General features: G+C 35.6%; 1 protein-coding gene across 8 annotated transcripts in view; it reads left to right on the forward strand.

Moving 5' to 3' along the window:
* CFAP54 (cilia and flagella associated protein 54) overlaps window positions 1-23,032 on the forward strand; it is a 186,702-nt gene that overhangs the window by 62,872 nt on the left and 100,798 nt on the right. For 7 of the 8 annotated variants that reach the window (XR_005558519.1, XM_039358159.1, XM_039358161.1 and 4 more), the window contains 10 exons: window positions 687-813; window positions 1,280-1,382; window positions 3,753-3,856; window positions 6,907-7,134; window positions 9,517-9,659; window positions 11,788-11,985; window positions 12,841-13,001; window positions 17,717-17,944; window positions 18,941-19,164; window positions 19,255-19,387. Coding sequence is in view for 7 of the 8 variants with exons in the window: in XM_039358159.1 (XP_039214093.1) it covers window positions 687-813; window positions 1,280-1,382; window positions 3,753-3,856; window positions 6,907-7,134; window positions 9,517-9,659; window positions 11,788-11,985; window positions 12,841-13,001; window positions 17,717-17,944; window positions 18,941-19,164; window positions 19,255-19,387 (1,649 nt within the window). In the remaining variant the exon portion in view is untranslated. The remainder of the gene's footprint in view (window positions 1-686; window positions 814-1,279; window positions 1,383-3,752; window positions 3,857-6,906; window positions 7,135-9,516; window positions 9,660-11,787; window positions 11,986-12,840; window positions 13,002-17,716; window positions 17,945-18,940; window positions 19,165-19,254; window positions 19,388-23,032) is intronic. The other variant, XM_039358165.1, reaches the window with a different exon arrangement.

A 23,032-nucleotide genomic window follows, 5' to 3' on the forward strand; every position in this document is an offset into this window, starting at 1 on the left:
CGATAGGTAGACAAAATGCCAAATCCAGTCTGAACATCTGGCTGACTGTGCAATGATCCATAATAATATTTCTGAAGATCTAAGACAGAGTAATTAGTAGTGTGTTGCAGTAATTGCCAGTGAGATTTGATGATAACTTTTTGTTGATTTGCTTTCAAATTTCAAAACAATTTACTTTCCTGTGATTAATCTAGGAAGAAATTAGATGCAATGTGTTTCTGTACTTTACTACCCTTAATCACTGCTACAGATGGTCTTTAGATTCTCTATTATTCGAGCTTTGATTTCTGCCTAACCATGCAAACTTACATTTTTAAAATCATGGCACACCCTTCTTTAACTAGCAAAAAATTGACACATTCCACAATGCAGGCATATGTCAACTGCAAATAGTTGACATCATTAAAATATATCAAATAATCTTAGTGATTTAAATTTTAACCTTAAAGAATGTTCTCTATAACAAGCATTATTTTATTATTTTTTAATGTCAAGTTTTAATTTTTGTTTTGGATGTAGATTAAAAATTTTAGATTTTAGAAATCTATTTTCAGATGTTAATTCCTTTTAAAGTGATACAAATTAGTTTGATTAATTGAATCTTTTATCAAGAATAGTAACTAAAAACGGAAAGTACTAAACATATAATGGCATGGAATGACTGCACTTATTTTACATTTACACAGTACTGAAATTTAAGAAGAACTCCCGTTTCCTTGAATATTTTGTCATGCTTGTGTTCAGAGCACTAAATGAGGAAAAATTGTTGCGAATAGTGGAGTGGGCTGATGATGTTCTAGAGTATCTTAAAAAGTAGGTGTAAAGTATTTTGAATTGACAAAATTCTGTCAGTGTTATTGCCATGCAATTGCAGAAACGATAGCTGTAATGATAGTTGATCTTGTACTTGTTGTACTATAATATATTTTCATATTAATGTGGCTGCTAAGACATAATTCCATAATTTGTAATGTACATTAGTTATTATAGCAATAATCGTCAGACTAAGATTGCAGCAGCTTCTTATTGTATATGCTTGTTTCTTACTTTTTTCATTCTTAACTCCCTCTCTACCTTTTCTATAATAAAATCAGACTAAAATGTTTTGAAGCACAGAACATTCAGCCTTTCTTAATCTAAACAAAACCGTGTATTTTTTTTAAAAAGTGTCAAAAATTATTGGTGAATAATGCTCTAAATATTGAAAATAAATATTCAAAACTGCTGCCAATTTTTGAAAAAACTTAGCATAGTAATATTAACTGTTTTTGTTTACTAGACGGAATAGATTTCTTCTTGGTATCAAACAAATTCCCAAAAAGAAGAAGAAGGTTCGTGGATCTGCAGATACAAAGAAGACCATGACCCCAGATGTTTCAAAGGTTAATTGAATTTTTTTTTTTCAGATTTTGGGATATGTTAGTTAACTGAATAAAAATTCAATAAGAATTACAATTTTTGTCATAGTTGAGTATAAAATCAAATTCTGAAGTCAAAAATTATAACTGTGTTAACAGTCCACTGTACCAGTGAAAATAGAAAATTATATAAAATAATCTCATGTAGAATATGTTCTATATTAATATCTACTTTTTTACTTATGTAAGGTATATGAAGAAGTATTTTTTGATGTTATTCATGTATGTAGTATTTGCGCTGACATAACATACTTTGGATGTTGGGAAGATGCGAATGAATGCATTTTGTAATTGTACAGAATATAAATTGTGGAAATGCAGTTCTAAATTAAGCTGAACAGTAAGATTATAGCTTTGATGATTGAGAAGATATTTCAATAAGGATTTATATCAAATAATAAAGATAAGTTATAGCAGGAGCTACAAGGTTAATAATTAAGCATGAGAGTGGTCACAGGTTTCTTGCCAGATGGTTCAGCATAGGTGCCTCAGACATGTAGTAACAGATTGAAGTATATTAATTTAGAGGCACATGCATAACACTTAAGTTTTACTAGGTTAGAGGCTTAATCTTTCTTTATTTTTAACTTGACCTATACCCCAAATATTTTCCTTTAAGCCTATTTACTTGGTTATCTACAGAGATTTTTAACAACTTCTTTCCGTTTTTTCAGACTAAGTTCAGATCACATAGAGTCTCCTTTTATTTTTGACACTGTCTCTTTTAGGTACTGTACAGTTTTTCCTCTTTCTTTCTTTCTAAACTACTTTCACTTTCAAACTCTTTTTACAGAGGCTTTTTTTTGGCTTAATGTGCCTCAACAAATTGGAGATCTGCATTTCTCTTTTGAGACATTCAAGAATGATGAAATACTTAGAAGTAAACTTCATTTCATCTCAGACCTTAAATTATTTCTCCTTTGCTTCCACATAATGTAGCTTTCAGCTGACTTTACTCCTTTCTGTCACTGTATGATAATTCAGCTCTTTTCCTGTGTCTTGTCATTTTCTTGTCTGCCTTGTCTCTTTTGTCTCCTTTAGATAAACTAATGTGTTCTAGTCTGAAATACTTCCAGTTCCACCAAGGTGTCAGCATTGCCAGCCAACAAGCAACTCAGTAACCAAGCCATTAGCAGTCTTGTTCTCCAGCCATTCTGGCCTTTATTTGAGTTTTGTTTGTTAATTGCTAACAAGTAAACAGAGAACAGAGATTCCTGTTTTTTTGAGAAAAGTTGTGAATCTACTTTATCAGAAGCTTGGTTTCCCTTAAAAACACTAACTGATGGAAAAATGTTACAATTATCCAGTCTGTTACAGCTGTGCTTCTCTCTCTCCATTCATGTGAAAGAGGAATTTTCATTTTCCAGTCACCTTTCTACAAGTTTCTTTCTATAATGGCCCGTGGGAAAAATATCTTACATAGATAGTCATGTGAAAAAGAATGTATACCTTCTTTGAGTTCTATGGTTTTATGTATCAGAACATAGTAAAAATCATCTGGTCCTTAGTATTTCTTAAAAGTAGGTTCTCAAATAACAACAACATATGACATATTACACCATGTCATCATTTATTTTACAAAAAGAAAGCTAAATTTAAGAAGCCATTTTAACAAAGTGTGCAAAATAATGCTTATCATCACTAGCAAATTAAAATTATAGCAAAATAATGCTTATCATACAACACAAATTAGAGCCCTGCGTGGAGGGAGATGCTAGATGTTCAAGCTGGTTTTAGAAAAGTCAAAGGAATGTGAAACATTATTACTGATGCACACTGGATAATTGAGAAACCCAAAGAATTCCAAAAAGAAATTGGCATGTGCTTCATGGATTATGGAAAGACTTTTGTATTGATATCTACATAGATCAGAATCCTCCTAGGCTCAAATTGTAATTTGGATCCATTTTATATGAAGACTTAGTTCTCTGGTCTATAATGCTGGGAAAGGTAGAAGAAAAGAGGAAGAGAACGACCAGTAACAAGGTGGATGGACTCAATCACAATTGTAACTGTTGAAATACCTGAACAACCAGATTAGAAATAGATTCGTCAGAAAAATAATTCTGCAGGAGAGAAAAAAAAATCTTCCTAGTACGTTTGTATATATGTATGTATTTATAAAACTTGCATGTTTCCAATTTTATTACAATTCATTATGATTGTTTGTTATTCTCAACATAATTTATTTTATTTTATGAAGGTACTGTTAGGATTTATTTAGAAATAAAATAAATGCATATTTGTTTTTTGAGTTCTTACTAGGCTCTGGATAACTGAAATTAGTATTTTGAACATTTATGATTATTGTGATATAACGATTTCTTTATATAGGTGATAGAGTTACCAACACCCAAGAAGAGGGGTTCCAAGAAGATAGGTCTGCCTAAACAGTCTACTAAATCATCAGGCCAGGTGAAAACACCTGGTGGAAAACGGTAACTTAAGTAATTTTTTAAAAATAAATTACAACAGTATTTATGTTTAGGAATTTATGACACATTACAATTTATGACATATTACAATTAAATAAAAAAGAATGCTGGATAATTAATTTCATTAATTATCATCATACAACACAAATTTCATTAATATTCACTAAAGTTCAGTAAACTTCCAGGCTGAATTTTAAGTGACTTGAAATAAGTTTGATTTTTTTTAAATTTTTAAATTATTTGAATTATTTGAGCAATCCAAAACAAAATGGAGGCTGTCAAACAGTCAGTTGGAAGCAAATTTGATGTAATGTGAAAATTGGTGGACCTAGGTTGTAGTCCTCCCAGAGGTAAAGAAACTTGCTGGCTGGGCATTGTGGTGTCTTTGGACCATTACTGTCCATCAACCATAGACTGGGAAATCAAAAACCATCTGTCCATATAGATTTAATATAATAGTTAAGACAGCAGGCTAAAACTGGAAGACCATGAATTATAGTTTGCAGCATGATCCTAAGTCAGTTCCATTTTCCCCACCAAAAACAAACCTATGAATTTTCTTCATTGTCTCCAACTTCGTGATTCTCTAACCATTAGGATCTTGCTTGCATGTTATGTTGATTTCAGATTGAGCTCAATTTCCTCTTATTCTTCATCAGTGGTGGAGTTTATGCTTGGATAGCAATTATATTAAAAGGGTGTCCAAGAAATCTAATTGATATTATTGGGCACTGCTTGAATTATATGCAAGATATATACTATCTTTGCCACTGGTAATCCTTGACTTACAACAGTCATAAGTCCTGATGGTCATAAAGTTGGTCATCACATGACCGACCCAATTTTATGACCTTTTTTGTGGCCCTCATTAAGTGAATCCGTGGTCATTAAAGTGAACCAATTGATCGCTATGGACTGGTTTTGCCAAAAACCACATGTAAATGTCATTTTTGGGGGGGAAATGTCAAAATGTGGTCACATGACTATGGGATGCTACAAACAAATATGGCCTGTTTCCAGGTGCCCAAAACACAATTCACATGATTATAGAGTGGACCCCTGCCTGTTGTAACTTCAAAACTAAGTCATAAGTACCTCTGCAGAGGTCTGTTGTAACTTTGAACAGTCACTAAGTAACCTGTCATAATTTGTGGACTATCTATATATATTTCCTGACTGTGAAAGCAATACTATTTCTTCTTTGTTTTCCATGTTCTCAATAGTTAATATTATGATTTTCTTTTGAAATCTCACTGCATTCTGATTCTCTAATGTTAGTAAGTTCATTTCATCTTTCATTGTGTTGAGCTTATCTGTATTCATGTTTTACATTCCATATTCCCACTGTAATTCCATCTTGGCAGTTTATTAATTATTATTAATTAATACTTATTAATCAGTTTATTCGTGGGTTTTTTTGGGGTAAAGTACAGGACTTGTTTACTACTGCATTTCCCCACCTACTGTGAAATGATGTTTTTGCTGTTGTCACTAAAGTGTCCATCGATATTTGACATTTTCCTTATCATTATTATTTGATATAAGTGCCTGTTGGTTTTAGTTAGGCATGTGGGATAAACTTCATACCTTAGGTTTCCCTGTTGGGAGTATATACTTTGGCCTATATTCCTGGAATTCTTAGCTTTTCCCTAGCAGGAACACCCACCCACCCCATTGCCATAAGAAGACAGCCTATCAGGACTTGAGAGAGTATACATGTGTGCTATTTTTTGTTTGTGTGCTTATACCTTTGAATCAATATTGACTCCTGGTGATGCCTAGACAAGTCCCTACAATTTTCTTGATGAGGTTTCAGCAGTGGTTTGCCATTGCTTGTTCCCTGGAGCTATGAGAGAGTGATTGGCCCAAGGTCACCCAGCTGGATTCATACTTAAAGCAGAACTAGAAATCACAGTCTCTTGATTTCTAGCCTGGTACCTTAACCACTACACCAGTGATGGCGAACCTTTAAGAGACAGTGTGCCCAAATTGCAACCCCAAACCCACTTATGTATCGTCAGGTGCCGGGTGGACGTGGCTCATTGGGTTGATGTGGCCAATTGGGTGGGCATGGCTCTTTGGGTGGGCATGGCTGCAGTGGTAATGGCAGACTGGGTGGGACTAAAAAGTGATGGCAAATCTTTTAGAGACCGAGCGCCCAAAAACTGGCCCTGCCCCTGCTCCACCCCTGCTCCTCCCCCATTCCCCATCCCGCCTGCCTGCAGGGCCACTCACCGCCTCCAGGGCCCACTGCAGATCGCCTAGGCAGCCCAGCAGCGCTATAGCAGTCACGCCCTCTGCCCGCGCCCTGCAGCATCAACTGTGCACAATGGGGTGTGAGGGCAGAGTCTTGTCTACGCTGCCTGGCTGCCATGTCCTTGGCTGCGCTGCTCCGGGTGGGCCACGCTCAGGGGCAACTCTCCTTCAGGGGGGCACACAGGGGGAGGCAAGGCTGGGGCAACAGCATGTGTGCCCACAGAAACGGCTCCGAGTGCCATCTCTGGCACCCGTGCCATAGGTTCGCCACCAATGCACTACACCAAAGGGGCTATTTACATATAGAAAATAATAGAAAAAAATTTTCAGATAAAAATAATAGGAAAGAAGTGATGGAATTATGGGGACATGGCTGTCTGCATAACTTTGCTACATGAAAAGCAAAAGGTAAGCAAAGTCAGCTTAACAGAAGCTACTGCCTTGTGCCTTGAACAAATTGCTAACTAGACACTTTATAATGTGCATGGTGAGGACTTTATAGAGATATGTCCCCCTAGATCTGGTCTGCGGAACAAGCTGGTCCCTCTTCTAGAAATTGTTCATTTCTGCTGTATATGCTTTCTTTAGACTAAATTAATCAAAGTTAATTTATTAATTTAATGAAACTTATTTCTTTATAAATGTAAATAACTACAAAGAAGTAAGTTTCAAAGAAATATATCTATGTCCATATCCATATCTATATTATTAGGAATGTAATAGTTTCTATATCTTAAAATATTTTTTCTCCTATGACTGCTTATCATTCAAGGTGTTGTCCCTATGGTTTTATTTAGGAAACAAATAGAAGAAAAAAGAAAAATTGCTTTTGAAATCCTGATAATTAAGCTAAATATATGTTCTGATGTCTACATAAGACGAAGAAGATTTCGTCGGCTATATAATGAAGAAATGCCATGGCGAGCTCAGCTCAACATTTACCTGGCAATTGTTCACTTCAGTTTGTTTAAAAAACGGACACAGGAGCTCTATAATACTGAAAATTTTATACCAAGTCCAGACAGGTAAAAAGTGGAAAGTGAAAAGAATAATCACTAATGAGGCAATTTAACTGTGTCAGCCTCTTATTTCAAAAAATGTGTTTTACATATATACTAAAATTTTTGTGTTGCTGGCTTATTTAAAATTTCTAGGACAGATATCAAACCAGGATACCAAAGACATCAAAGGAAGTGCCAAGACCAAAACAAACATAATTTTTATTTAAATTGTTCTCATTAATTATTCGCAAATGAACCCAAATGACAGGAATGATCTCCCGAATTTGATTCACAAAGGAGTTGCATTCACTGGGTATCTTTTATAATCCTACAGTCTCTCCCCCTTCCTCCATCTCCAGAGTTGCCTAGTTTAAGCATCACTAAAGGAAAATTAGATATTAATGAGAATTAAGTGTCTGGCAAGTATTGCCAAAAGAGGGAAATAATTATCTAATGGGGATACAGCTTGAAGTTCTTTATCTTACAACTCTCAGAACTGAATATGAAGAGCTACTGTAGTTTGCCTTTTCCGTGTATTAATTAAAAAATTAATCACAGGACATAAGCAATTCAGAACACTATTCAAGTGTTGAAACAACATCATTTTGGAAACTGGTATTCATTTAGCTGTTTCTGTTTCCTATAAAAATGAACGTACATCTTGATGGTCTCCTGTCTCATATAGTTAAATGATGCACCTGCATAAAAGTCATTGTTGGAATTTTCTAAAACGGGGGTAGATTTTTAGTGGGAAACATTTCCTCATTGTATAGGCTCTTCAGCCAATTCCTGACTTTTCTCTGAATTTCATTTCAACTACCATAGTGCTAATATCAAAATATTTTGTTCTGTTAGGGCAGAGTTGAAGAAAAGCAACTGTTTCTTCAAGTATAATCTATGGATTCCTTTTAGTTCTATGTGATGTTTAAAAGTTTGTGAATCTGTTTGAATTTTCAGCATTTCTACATAAATATGACCTAAAATGATATGTTTTCACACAAGATCTAAAATTAGTTAAAGAGAACCCAGTTAAACAAATCAGTCAAAAACATTTTACTATCAGTCCACTATCTTGTAGATTGTGTACAAATAGAGGTAATTCAGTATCATAGTTACATTTCTTAGGCATGATTGAATACGTTCACCTGAGGAACATGGTGTATAATACTCTGGGAAGTCTCAAAGAAGTCCAGGGTAATTTCTAAGAAACTAAAGGCATTGCTCAGAGAAGACTTAATAATAATGATGATGATGATGTTGATGATGATGATGTTGGAAGGGACCTTGGAGGTCATCTAGTCCAACCCCCAGCTCAGGCAGGAAACTCTATACCATTTTGGACATGGAAGCAAATTCCTGTCCACTATGGATAATCACATTCTTTATTGTTCCTTGCTGAGGCCATATTTTAAATTTACATTTGAAGCAGGTGTGGTATACCTGATCATTAAGGCTGATTTTTTCAGAAAAAAAAATCTTGAAGCAATAAAAGACCTAGTGAGGCAACTCTTCAGTCTTTGTATAAGATAACAGCGTTTATTGTTAGCACAACTATAGTCCATTCATGACTTTGTGGAACTGAATTCTGTTCATCGAAGTTTCAGTAGAATCTGGATATCTCAAGGCGAACAACAATAAACTCACTTAAAAAGTGGAAGTTTTAGAGAATTTCTCCATAGGTTTTGTCCACTTTTCAGCCAATGCCCTAGTATTTCCAGTGGTTGTCTGATGCCTTGAGTATTGGCTGATTATATTATTTGTGTAATGATGGCACCATGAAAATGATGTCAGTTAATGAAAAGTAGTAATTTGTAATATTTGTATAATGACATCATACACATGATATAAATGTCCTTGACATGATATGCTTTTCAATTTAAAAGACATTTGTGATTGTCAGTCTCCCTTGATTAGTCCATAAATAAAATGATGCAAATTGTTTATACAATCTTTTCTGTGCTGGTCTTTGTTCAAAATGAATTACCAGTACTATAACTGCTATTACATCCTTTGCAACAAATTCAAATGTTTTTTATATACAGTATATCTACAGAATGTTATTTCAGATTTGAAATTTGTCTTGCTTACTATATATTGACAATTTAAATACTAGAAAACTTTCATTTATGTTGGACCTCTTAAATTATTTAATGAGAGCTGGTTGCAGTCATCTGGCTGTTAAAAGATGCAGTTCATAATGTTAACTTCTGACACCAATAAAGAAGAAGAATGTTAACTAATATAGTCTAGGCTTATCCTATTGTTGCTGCATTTTAGATTATCCACAGGATTGTTAACATGTTTAGATGAATTGTTCTGCATCAAGCGTGTATGATAACAATGTTGTAATATTACTACATTTCAGTTAAGTATGTGCTTGTGTGCATGTATGTTTTTGTTTTGCAGTTATGATGATCTCAACCCTGAAATGTTCTCATTAAGCAATTCAGGCACAATCATGATAACATCAGCTAAAGAGGAAGAAATTACAGATTTTAAACATCTGTCTTTTAAAAGAACATTTTCAGAAAAAATCAGTCGAAAAACTGGTAATGCTAGATAATAAAATGTAAATTTTCAACTATTGTGTTTTATGCAGCTGTTTATTAAAATACATTGAGGTATCCACAATAATCCTTTTGGATGTTTGGTTCCAGAACTTTAAGACAGGGAACAGTAAAATTGGTACCATTGTTGCATGTTGAAATGATTTTAAAATATATTTTTTAAGTGGCTAACCTTTGGTAGTTAGGCTTAAGTCAATGGAACACATAATCCATTAACATTGAATGCTTCTGGGCCAATCACTGAATTCTAATTTTGGAAGTGTCTGAAAATGTGCTCTAAATCTAGTTTTTCAGTACACATAGATTATTATACCATTTTATTATGTTGATATAACAGACTTTCTGATTCCTGAAGGAACGTTTCTAGTGTACATGTTTTCTCTTTCATGGCCAATGTCTTAATTCAGTCTATTGTTATATAAAGACTAACCATATATTTATACATTTTATCTTCTCTAGTCTTACTTGTATCTTGCATACTTGTTCCTGGATTCTTTGCTCTAGATGTGCATTATATTTTGAATCATCATTCTGTTTTGTTCCTCTTATTTTTCGCTCTCTCTCACTCTTTTCTATTTTGCTACATTTTCTGCTTCTGGGATTTTAATGAGTTTTGGTTGTTGACTCTTTCCAATTATCCGCCTTGGGCTCACTATAGAAATATCACTATTTCTGTCTCTCCATTAGTTATTTTTTTCTAAATGTTCATTTGATCTTAATCTGTATTACCACAAACAGGTCTCTTGTTTGTCAGGGAATAGGTAACAGTATTGCATCTAAAAAACCAGAGTTATTAAAGTCAAATCTTTAAAATGAGAATTGATGCAGTGAATGTTTAATAAAATATCTCAGAAAGATTTCTATAACTCCTTAAACAGCTGTGCTGTTTATAGAATGAGACTTTTCCCAGTTTGATATATTTAAAAGATCTTGTCTATCTCTATGGGAAAGATAAAGATTTTTTTCCCACCTTCTCTCTTTTTATTCTATTTCAGTATTCTTTTTTCCTAGATTGAGCATTTATTTTCTGCCATTTCTTCTGTCTGGTCCAACGTAGTTTCAAACTCAGTATCTGTAAATTAACATTTGTATGTATGAAATACAGGGAGTGATAGTACAACTAGCCTTACAGTAAACTTTATATTGTTGACTTCTCTTTCAAAAGCATTATACCTATGTCCATTGAATATAAGTTTGGTTATTTTTTTTATTTGAAACTTAAATTTGTTGTTGCCTAGAACAGCTTCTGTTAGAAGTCTAATAAGAAAACAGGGCAATGTTTAAAGACCTATCAGGGCTGGTTTGCTAATCCGAGGAGTCCGTGATTTACAGCATTCTATTATGTGAGTTTGCTGTTGTTTAACTGAATTAGGTAGATGTCAAACATTATTTTCTCTCTGGAAGCTGAGAGAGTCAAATGGCTTAGCATAAATCAGGTCTCCTTGATAGTTAACTTCAAAAAATGGCTGATGAATTCCTTAGAGCATCTATAAATTTCAGGGCAAACATCTTATAATTGATTCCAGAGAATATAACTTACATGGATCTATTGTGATTTTGTTTATTGCTTATGTTTGGATGTAGAAAAGTACATTGTTAATACAGCAGATCTTGAAGTTATTTTCGAAAGAATTCATTGACTTAAAGATATTTCTTTGGAACAAATACAGTTCATATTGAGACATAACTGACCATGGCAACTGCTTACCCTGAAAAGAGTAGTGCAATTCTTATTTAAATGTATTTTTCTCAGTTTTTACTTTTGAATACTGCGTATCTTTCCTTCTTGAGACTTTTCAGGACCTACATATCTTTAAACATAATGGCCATTCAATATCATTTTACAGCAACAATATAATGTGTCACTCCTAATTCTTCTTGCACCATCAATCTCCTTTATTACTAGCAGCAGATAAGTAATCAAACACAACAACTTCTGACTAGCTATCAGAGAAATGCTGAAAAATATTTCTTCAGATTTTTTTTCTAGTTTGATCTTTTATTAGGTTGGGAGCAGTTATAAATTTCTTAACCTTTACTTTCCCTGCATATTCTGCTGCCAGCAGCTGATCTGCAATGAATATAACTTTCCTTGCTCTTCTTTGCTCAGACACCCCTGACCCTACTTTCCCTGCCTTCGCCAATGGGCTTTCCTTGCCTGCTTCTAGCCCTACATTACAAAGCATTTCTTCAGGCTCTGTTTCCAGCTCAAGCATACTTGACCACAATAATTGTCTTTCCCCTGAAATTGATGCCATGAGTGAATCCACTGAACTGACCCAACTCTCAACTTCAGGCCAAGATTCAGGTGGGTTGCCACATGCATGTCAGGTATTTGACAATTTTGAATTGATCATATCCTCACAAATTAGGGATCTACTTTCAAAAATATTATTTATTAACTCACAGCTAAACTTTCACTACATATTGCCAAGTGGTCTATCTGTGGACTTTGAAAAAATTATAAGTCTCATATGGATGTGACAAAGTTTATGGGCAGATAAAATATCAAAATCAGAGTAGTTGTCAATAATCAATGGGAAATGGTAATCTTTATGTAAGGCAAAACAATATACAAACTGAGGAATTTTAAAAGGAAGAATAATCTCTTAGCAACTGGTAAGGAAACCAACTGATTTTCTTTGATCATGTGGATTTCAGATAGCAGTTATAAACATTATAAAAGAAAGTTAATGATTTTCCTTTTTCCTGGACAAGTCACCTAAAAGGTTTGTTATATCTCCCCTTTCATGCTTATTTATTTTATTTATTTTTCATGAATCAAGTAACCAAAGAAATGTAACATGCACTATAGCATTTGATATTTATTTTTTCTGGAAAGCAGAGTGAGGAATATATTCTCCAACGACTGCATGAAGTGACTAACTCAGATTGTACCAAGAACCATCTTTCACTGATTAAAACATATTGATTTGAAATGTGGGTGTGATGCTTATTCACTTAAAACCATATACAAGAGATTAATGTATATAAATAATATTCTGTGGCATTGTCTTTGAAAAAATATTTTGATAAGTTATTATAATTAAAGGCTCACTGTATAGATTTTGCTCTTTTAATAAGAGGTTTAGAATCTGTTGTTACATGTTTTTATGAATTGCTGTTAGTTAAACTCAATGATTTTTGTTTGTTTCTATTTTAGAACCCATTATTTCTCCTGAGCGTGGTTCTAAATTGAGTGATAGAGACACTCCTCGACTGCCTCAAGGTTATATTTCTGTTAAAGAACGTGAAAAAGCCAGTTGTTATTCTGCTGTGCTGGAACATTTCACTAAAACATTCCTATATTTTAGAAGAGCTGTGGTAATGTTAACAATATATTTACAATTTTAGTAAACATATCTCTTCTGATTTTGTTGAGCAAATAATGTTTTCACATTTGGCAAGAATATATTTCTGTCAGTTTCTAGTTTCTTGCTGCACTGTTATTCTGTTTTTGAAGATAAAAACTCTTTAAGAAAATGACATAGGATAATTTAAAACTATTTTTAGTTCATTGCCTCTCTTTTTTCCAATGATTCATGGAAGTCATTACCAGTCAGGTGCAATCTAAATTCATCTCCATACATGCTCTTTTATTTCGGAGCAAGAGGGAGCATTATCATTACAAAAGTAATTTGATTTTTTTTCAGGGCTGGAGATATAAGCCTTTGACAGCAATCTGAAATGGCTAGGTTGAAAATCAGCCTCCTTGGTGTCATTGAGCTATACTGGATACACAATGGCTATTTCCAGTTTGAAGAATTCATTATCTTGAGGAATTCACTTGGACATGACATCAGAAAAATGAATAAAATGGCTTTTTTCACAAGAAGAAACTTATTGCAGCAGTGGGCAGCTTGTTAATGGTGAATGATTGCATTATAACCATCCAAATCTGTGTCAAGAGTCTAACTATTACAGTTGTCCAAGTCTACACACCTAACGATTTCAATGGAGCTTGAAATAGAGGTTTTCTAAGCTAGCATCAAAATAACCTCTGAAGCAAGTGCTCAAAAAGAACATTGTTTACATACACAGGTGATTTTAATGCAAAGGTTGACAGTCAAGCAGAAATATGAATTACTAGAATCTTTGGACTTGGGAAGAGAAATGATCCAGGTGATTGTTTGTATCAGTTTTGTTTGCATTAATTTTGCCATGAAAATGGATTTCAAATCATGGATTTTACATTTGGACCTCACCAAATAAATTGCACATAACAAGATCAATTATGTCCTATGCAGTCATCAACAGTATATTTCAGTCGCTGTCAAGACTATCTTGTGCCCATTGTAGTTCTTATTATAAATTGTTGGCAGCTAAGGACAGAGTTAAATTATGCAGCATCAAAAAGACAGCACAAAAAGTTTGATATCACCCAAATACTTTTCATGTGTGCAACTGGACTGAAAAATATGTTGAACTGCCAGACACTGCTGAGAATATGCCCAGTGCACTGTGCCCCCCCCCAAATCAACCATTGTTGAAACAGCAATTGAACATATGCCATAATAGAAGCCAGAGAAAAAGCATTCTTGGTTTTCATACGAAACCATCAGAATAGGTGAGCGAAGAAAAGCAGCCAAAACAGCAGGCAAACAGGAGGGAGCAAGGAAATTGAATGTAAATTTCCAAAAAACAACAAGGAAAGATAACAAACTTTACTGCAACCAAGGTTGGAAGGAGCTAGGTGAGGACTACATGAAAGGCCACGCCAGAATGCTTTTGTGCAAGTCAAAAGGATTCAAACATCATTTACTGCTCATAAAACATCTTTAAAGACAAACTGTGTAAAGATCTGTCTGACCAACAAGGTTTCAACAACAGATGGTGAGAATATAACAGAAGAACTATATGCTAGCAACAAAGAGTCCCAGTCTCCTCTAAATAATAAAGAAAGAGAATCAGAATAGAATCTGCAATCCTTTTGGAAGAAGTCATGTGGGCATTGAGTCATCTGCCAAGCAATAAGGTCCCAGGTGTTGATACCATCCCCACAGAATTGTTGAGGCCTATATCACCCACAAGCATCACACTCCTGTGCCAGAAAACTAGGGAAACAAACACATGGCCACAGGATTGGAAACAATCAGTGTTCATTCCATTGCCAAAAATGATAATTCCAAGGATAGCTCCAATTTTTGCCCTCATTCCTCACATTAGCAAGCTGCCTAGAGTCACTTTAACAATGAGTTAGAGAGCATATAAATTAATAAATAAAAAATAAAATACATTCTCATTAATTTATATGACATCTGATGCTGACTATCGCAAGGAAATAACCAGATGTTCAAGCTTGCTTCAGAAGAGGTCATGGCACTCAGGGCCATATTGCAAATCTACACTGGACCATGAAAAAATTTCAGGAATATCAAAGAACGTCTACCTCTGCTTTATTGACTGTATAGATCATGATAAGCTGTGGGGAGCCCTATGAGACCTGTGGGTACCAACACATCTGCCATGTTGGTGTAATCACTGAACAAAATCAGGTAGCTACTGTCCATACGAAGACACTGATTGTTTTGAGATATAGAAAGAAGTGTGGCAAGACTGCATTCTTTCACCATTCTTTTTCAACTTGTATGCCAATATGATTTTGAGGAAAATGGAAGAAGGATAATGATTGAAAGAAGAAACATAAACAGTCTTCAATAAATTTACAACACAACTTTTAGAAATTAAGGAAGGACTGAAACATCTGATCCAAAGGAAAAGAAAGAGAAATTTGGCCTCTTGAATACCAAAAACACCATGCTTATGACAAATGCGAAGAGTGGAAATGTTAAAATAACAACTGAGGGTGAAGAGATGGAAGAATTCCAAAGTAGTACATGCAATCTAGAAATAAAGCTGTGAGTTGCACTGAGTTACACAATAATCATGAGTATGAATCGATTGTGGAAAAACAAGGACATCAGACTGGCAACAAATGGAGATTAGTCCTCCCAATTGTATTTGCCGTAGTTAGCCATGGTTGTAAAAATTGGACAATAAAAAAACTAGACAAGAGAAAAATCAACTTGTTCAAACTGTAGTGTTGGAAAAGTTTCCTGCTCATTCCTTGGATAGCAAAGATGATGAACAAGTACTGGAACATGTAAAACCAGACATATCAATAGAAGGCAAAACTCACAAAATTCCGCTTATTTCAATCATATGCAATTAAACTCACTGAGAAAGGTAATTATGTTTGGAGTGGTCAGCAGTAAAAGGAAATGAGGCTGCAAAAAACATAGCGGCTTTACACCATCAATAATGACACCAGCTAGAACATACTGTACAACAACTGGAAAAAGCCGCACAAGATCAGAAAATATGAGGGAGAGAGCTGATTCATAGAATCATTGAACAATTGGATGTAATTGAATGGACAGCATTATCATTGTAATCATCAGTCATCTAATTTAAATGATGTAATAATATAGAGAGACAGTTTTATGTAGTGGTTAAGGGCCCAAGCTAGAAATTGGGGAACCGTGAGTTCTATTTCCACCGTAAGCAGAACGACAATTGGGTGATCTTGGGCCAGTCACATTCTCAGGAAGCAGGAAATGGAAAACAATTTCTGAAACCTTGTCAAAAAAACTGCAGGGATTTGTCCAGGCAGTCGCCAGAAGATGACACTGACTCAAAAACAGAAATAAGTATAACATAAAACAGCATATTTATTTGTTATCACTGGCTTTATATCCCATCTTTTTTCAACAGCAGAAAATAGATACATGGGGTTAGACCCTTTCTTTTATCCTAAAGATAACCTTATGAATTAGGTTGGGCTGAGAGAATGACTAGCTGAAGTCATCTGGTTGTCAGGTGGAGTCTCAAAATCTGGGTCTTCATGATTCAAGTCAATACTTTCATCAGCATGTTACACTCATTCTAAAAAATATGCTTCTTTCCTTAATATAGTATGTATTGCTTTTGTTGCTTGTTTGAATAAAGTTCCTTAGCAAAATCAGTACAAATATAGTGTTTACATCACAAAACATTCACATGAAATAACAAAAAAATGAAATGAACATCAGGGCTCCCAAAGTATGGTTTCCCCAAATCTTAAATTGTCTCCCATATAGCCAAACTATAAATTACCTTTTGTTTTGATGCAAGGAAAGGCCATGAGAGCAGGCATAGTTTCAATCAGAATCCTCACGATTGAAAAATAGAATTTATTATTGGCTTAAGCTAATTTAATAATATACTGTAATAGTAGGAAATGTAAGAAATGATGTCTTTGCTAAATTAAGTGGAATGAAATTTGCTTTTGTTCTGTAAGGGTTTCTTTTAAAACTTAAATGCAATGTGGAACAATTTGTGAACAACTGGAAATAATTTCTAGATAGCTGATTGCAAAAGAAATCAAGAACTCTGATTTATATTTAACACAAAGTTATAGTTTTATTTTGATATAGCATGCTATGCTAAGCACTCATTATGGATTAATATTAAAGTCACCAATTATTAGTATCCAACAAATCATAGTTTTAAGAAACACCTGAGTTTATAATAAAGTGTTCACCCAGTCATAATTGTTAGAGGAGGCTAAATCATATGGAAAAAGGAATAATAGCCATAATGCAGATTAGATTTCCAATATATGTATGGTTGGATTTAAGTATATGCTTTTTATTGTAATTAGTTTCTAATTGTCAATATAGTACTGTTTTTGTCAATGTGTTTTATCTATATTAGCCCAAATTATGAATTTGGTGAGTTGTAGATCGTTCAATTGTAGGTGGTTGACTGGAATGGCTTATAAATAAATAAATAAATGGCTTACATAAACGAATATCTTGCTCAAAATTGCTTTAGATCTCTGTCCTAAGCAGTTCTAGTAAAACAGTTATAATCTATGTGAAACATTACCAACTAGTATCTTAAGAAAGTGAAATAGTTTATTCAGTAGATTTCTTACAAATAAACATGCTTAAGTTTGAAGTTTTTTATAAATGAAAATATGATTTATACTTACTGTTTAAATCACTGTAATATCCAACTACCACTCATTAATTGTGCATTTCATAAATATGATCTAGGTTGTTGCCCATCGCGGTCGTCACTGGACATTGCTTCAGAATGCCTGCCGAGATCTTTGGAACTATACTCGGGAAATACAAAAGATTATTAAGGATTCAGCATCTTTTCATGCCCCTTTTCCTGTTAACAAGGAGATTTTTCTTAAGACCATTTGGTTACCATATTATATGGCATCAGATACATTGCTTGATATGATAGTTGAGCTTCAAGATAGCAATTATGTTAAGGTAAATATATTTTTACTTCTATGATTAACATAATTCATACTGTTTTTATATTTTGAAGCGACTAAACAAAGGTTAACAATGTTTAACTCATTTTAATTGTGTACATTTTTTAGTGTTTTGCATTTAGAAATATTTAGAAATAGATAAATATGTGCAATATGATGAAACTGTTTTTCTTATTTAATGTAAATGGAGATGGATTAATCTCTTAAGAAAGGTAAATGTGTTGTGAAAATCTGATGCAGCAGTCTTCTGCTAGATTTTGTATGCTCCCAGAAGAGAGTTTTTTAAACAAACAAACAAGCAAACTATGATAACACATAAGAAAATCTTGAAAGAATGGGAACATGGATGTACAAGAGTGCACTGAATGCAGTATTTGTGCAATTAGAAGTTCTGAATTTGTGCATTAGAATGTAGCCACTTCCTCTATCTTTGTCTAGGAATCATTATAGTTGGAGAGATTTGCTAAATTAAACAGTCTTTAATTTATCTGCTCAACATGGGTTTCATGAAAAATACAAAAGATCTTTCTTGTTAGTGCCATCTTAGATAATATCTGCTTCACTATACACAATGTGGGAATGGTCACAAGGAGCAGGATTTCTCTCTGAGATGTCATATTCTAACATTCATTGTAATTAACATAGCCACTGTATTTGTTTCAGGGAGAGTTCCATACCTTCAGAGAAGAGGCTTATGTTAGTAAACATAAAAGACTAACAAATACATTATTATATTGGTAAACATCAAAGACTAACAAAATATGTTATGGATCTGATACTAATGTAAATCAGGGACACATGCAATATTAAAAATTGTAATATTTATGTATTTCAGCTAGATGTGTAAATGAACAATATGCTTGATATAATGTAAAGAAAATTTACATAATTAGAAGTGCTAGTTGAGTTTATACTTGATATTTGTGTGATAATTTTGAGGATGACCTGCAAAAATGAGATAGGATATTATGATCTCTGCTTAAATTTACAGATTATTGAGCCCAAGGGAAATTTTGGTGTTCCAAGCTGCATAGGAGGCATTACTATTGATGAAGGTGGTTCCAACCTTTCTTTTGAAAATCCCCTTGATGATGTGAATATTATTGATTTTCAAGGAATACGCCATTTCATTCTGCAAACTCTTGAGTTTCTGTTTCGTTTGAAGAAATGGGAATCATTAGTACACATAGCTATGCAATTTAACACAATTACACAGTAAGTAACATGAACTGACTTTGGGAAAGAAAGGATTTTTAAAAATTCTATTAACAATATTTATTTTAAAATGCATCTAATTTTTTCTAGTGAGAGATATACAGAGCAAGTAACTCCTGTGTTGGTGTTTGCCCAGAGACAACTGCAGGAAAAAAACCAACCCTATGATTCAGATAATCCACAGTCTTGTTTAGGAGAATTAATCACTATTACTGGAGAAAAGGTAAAGTGTTTTAGATGATAAAGAAAAACCTTGTAATTGAAATTTTTAAAGAAGTGACTTCCAGTTTGCCGATGCAGCTGCCATGGACGTTTGGGAGGTGAGCTTGGTCTTCCAAGTCTGATTTCACATCGCTAGGAGACGCTGGAAAGGGTCGAAAGTTACCCTGTAGAGGCAACCAGCAAGGAGGGGATCTCTGATTGATCACAGGAGGGCAGTAGCCCTTCTGTTTGATCCGGAGCAACCCTCCAAACCGGCGGACGAAAGACTGGCCATAGAAATATGGCTTGTCACTAGGCTGCAGACAGCTGAAGTCACATTTACCATCAGGCAACTATAAAGCAGCGCGGATGAGACTGGGTAAGATCTACCTCTCTTAAATCCTAACTACCATATTTTCCGGCGTATAAGATGACTTTCTAAACCATAAAAATCTTCTCAAAAGTTGGGGGTCGTCTTATACATCCAGTCATCTTATACGCCGGAAAATATGGTGCATCAAAGCAAGCTCCCCCGTATCCTGCGCCCATGCTCCTTACCCCTTGGCACGGGGATTGGCTGTCCGGATGAGAGTTTAAGTGTTCCACACAGCCAAATAGCCCTAGAAAAGTGTCCCTAAGGAAACAGCCGGGAGGAAGGGGTGAGGTTGGAGCATTGGCAGACCAATGGCGGGAGAGGAGCGCTGGCGGAGACCCAGCCGAGTAAGAATGCCCGTGTTGGGTCAGCGGCGAGGGCTTCCTGCGAAGTGCCCCCACCCCCTTTGCTGCTGAAGTCTGCTCAGCGCTCGCAGAAGGCCAGCGATTTTGCAGAAGCGTCCGCCCCTCGGGCGGGGATCCTGCCCCTCCCAATCTAGGGCGGTGGAGGGAGACAGTGCGAGCGGGGCTTTTCCTCCCCCGGGGAACCCCCCCGCCACCAGCCTCTGCTCGGGTGGGCGGCAGGAGCAGCTGGTGGGAGCCGGCAGGCTGCGCAAAGGGTGCTGCTTCCTCGGGGTTGACTGCACCCACTGCTGTTGTGCTGAGCGCCAGAAGCCCTGGGACCCCAACGGATGGATGCTCAGCATTTCCTCCTCCGTGCTCCTCCTTCTTTGGCAACCTGCTGCCGTGGGTGGTGCTCTCGCGCAGATGACAGAGCGATACGCCTGTGGATGTCGTCCCGGAAGCGGTCTGGCAGGCGCCTCCACCGATGGAATTTAGGATGTGCTGCCTTTGCCAGCCCCACCCGGCATTGGCAGCCTTGGGGGTCGGGCAAGTGGGAGTAGAGGGTGTTTTCAGATCTCACAGAGAAAATGCAAAGTCTCTACCTGTTGGACAGCTGGGCTTGGCTACGCTGCGACCCGCTTTCCTCCCCCCTCCCACTCTCCTTTAGTCCCCCTTGATCGGCAACTGGAAGAATGACCTCAACTCCACCAAGGAGATCAACAGCGTCGGTAACAAGGGGGGGTTCAGCAGCCTCTACAAAACGGCAGTCTCGGCCTCAGACAATCCCATCGGGCCATTCCCACTTCAGGGCATCCAGCACCAGGGGCCCCAGCCCACCTTTGGCTTAACCGTCAACTGGAACTTCTGGCTCTGCCAGAAGGTCAGGATTGTGTTCTTGTGTGTCTGGGGGGGGGGGAATCTCACCTCTGATGGAAGAATATTCTGGGGGGGCACAGCAGAAATCTTCTCCTGGAGCCCAGCAGCGGAAATTCTTTGGCCAGTGGGATCCAAATTAGGCTGCTTCCACTGGAACGAGAGGGGCCAGCTAGTCCCATTGGGGTGAGGCAGTTCCTCATATACTGCAAAGCTTCACAAGTGCACCCCCATGCTTATTATGGGATGTTACCCAACTACATTTGTTTTCAGCAGATCAGGAACAAATGAAATATAATGAAATGCTAATGTGTTTAGGACTTACATTACTTTTATTAGAAAGTTAAAGTACCCATATTTTCTGGCGTATAAGATGACTTGCTAAACCATGAAAATCTTCTCAAAATTTGGGGGTCGTCTTATATGCCAAGTCGTCTTATACGCCGGAAAATACAGTATTTTTTTTACCTGCATAAGCTGTGCAAAATACGTACCCTCCTGTGGAGAGGGAAGGGAGATTCTATCCCTCCCTCTAAAAACAAGGGCGACTGACTATCCAGGGGAGTTTTAAAACGTTGCAAGCATAACTTGATCCTAATTGGATTTTTAACTTTTTAAAGCTTGTGGACTAAAACATTTTTTATTTTTACTCAAGATCTGGATTTTTACTTACAAAAAAGAAATAACATTGAAAAGATTATAAAAATGTTGGACTAAAAAGAAAATTCTAAATGGTATGGATGATATCTCATGGCTAAACCTGATATTACAACTTGTTATTGCTTAAAAGAGACTTGGCCTGTAGCCCAGATTATAGATAAAGACATTTGTAACCTTGACAGATATCAGCTGAGAGGCCCAGCTGTGTTCTATGCTCAGTGACAAAAATCTTTTTTGCATTCTGTGATTGTAAAGCTTTTAACTTTATACACTATTAAGAGAACACGGATGAAAATCAGGAACAGATTCTCTTTATGTTGAAAGTACTTTATGAAACTATTCTACTAATGAAATAAGAAGTTACAAAAAAGAACAAGATGTCAACCCAGATATATGAACTCAAACTTTGATTACAACTAAAAAAATCAACTACACAGAATATAATAGAAAAAGTGGAACAATTAAATACTATGACAGAAGACTCAACTGATCAACAAACACAGTTAATGAAAAACCCAGAAAAGGGACTGACAATATGGAAAAAGGAAAAGACTTCCTATATAAATCAGAAGGAGCCTGAGGATCAAGAAGAAGAACAGACTGAAGAGAAGATAAACAGTTCAGGACAACTACATCGAGATGAAAAAATAGAGAGACAATTTGTTAGTCCTCTCAAAAAATGGTGACCAGATGGCTTTTCCTACTCCAAACAACATATATAACAACAAGTGCTTTTTTTGTAAAAAAAAAAAAAAAAAAGGTGCCAGAACTCACACTCATCATATAACCCGCCTTGCCTACCCTATAGGGTTCCATCCAAAAAAGGTGCCGGAACTCTGTTCTGGGCGTTCTATGAGAAAAAAAGCCCTGATAACGACACAGGGAGATTTATTTGATGACTTAAAAGCATAGACATAGAAGACAACTTGGCAAAGAAAGAAAGCTAGAATAAGACTGAAGAAAATGTGGTTTTTGATTTATCAGTGAGAATTAAAATAGAATATACTCAAATAGATAAGATGTGTACTTTGAATACTAGATATTGTTACGAGTTGAGATAAAGAAAACTTTGGTCATTTAAAACTTGGGACTATAAATATTAACAGTTAAATTTGAATATTGATTTGCTTATAAAGGTTAAATGTAAAGGTAATTAATATATATATATATATTCGTAGATTTTCACGGGTATAGGTATGCAGGTCTTGGTGTATTCGGGTCTTTTCCCATGTAAGATTGAGAGTATCTTGGCAACGTTTCGACGAGGTCTCACTCGTCATCTTCAGGCTGTGGTCTTCGGCTTCGTGCTTGTGCGAGCAAAGTGTGATCAGAGCTGCCATCTCTCTATATCTATTGGTGGGAATGTATGGAATGCTGGCTTAGTTGCTGTAGGTGGATTGGTTGGCTGTGTAGGAGC

Source organism: Crotalus tigris, unplaced genomic scaffold (assembly GCF_016545835.1).
Source record: "Crotalus tigris isolate CLP2741 ecotype Arizona unplaced genomic scaffold, ASM1654583v1 scf7180000019004.2909048, whole genome shotgun sequence".
NCBI lineage: Eukaryota > Metazoa > Chordata > Lepidosauria > Squamata > Viperidae > Crotalus > Crotalus tigris.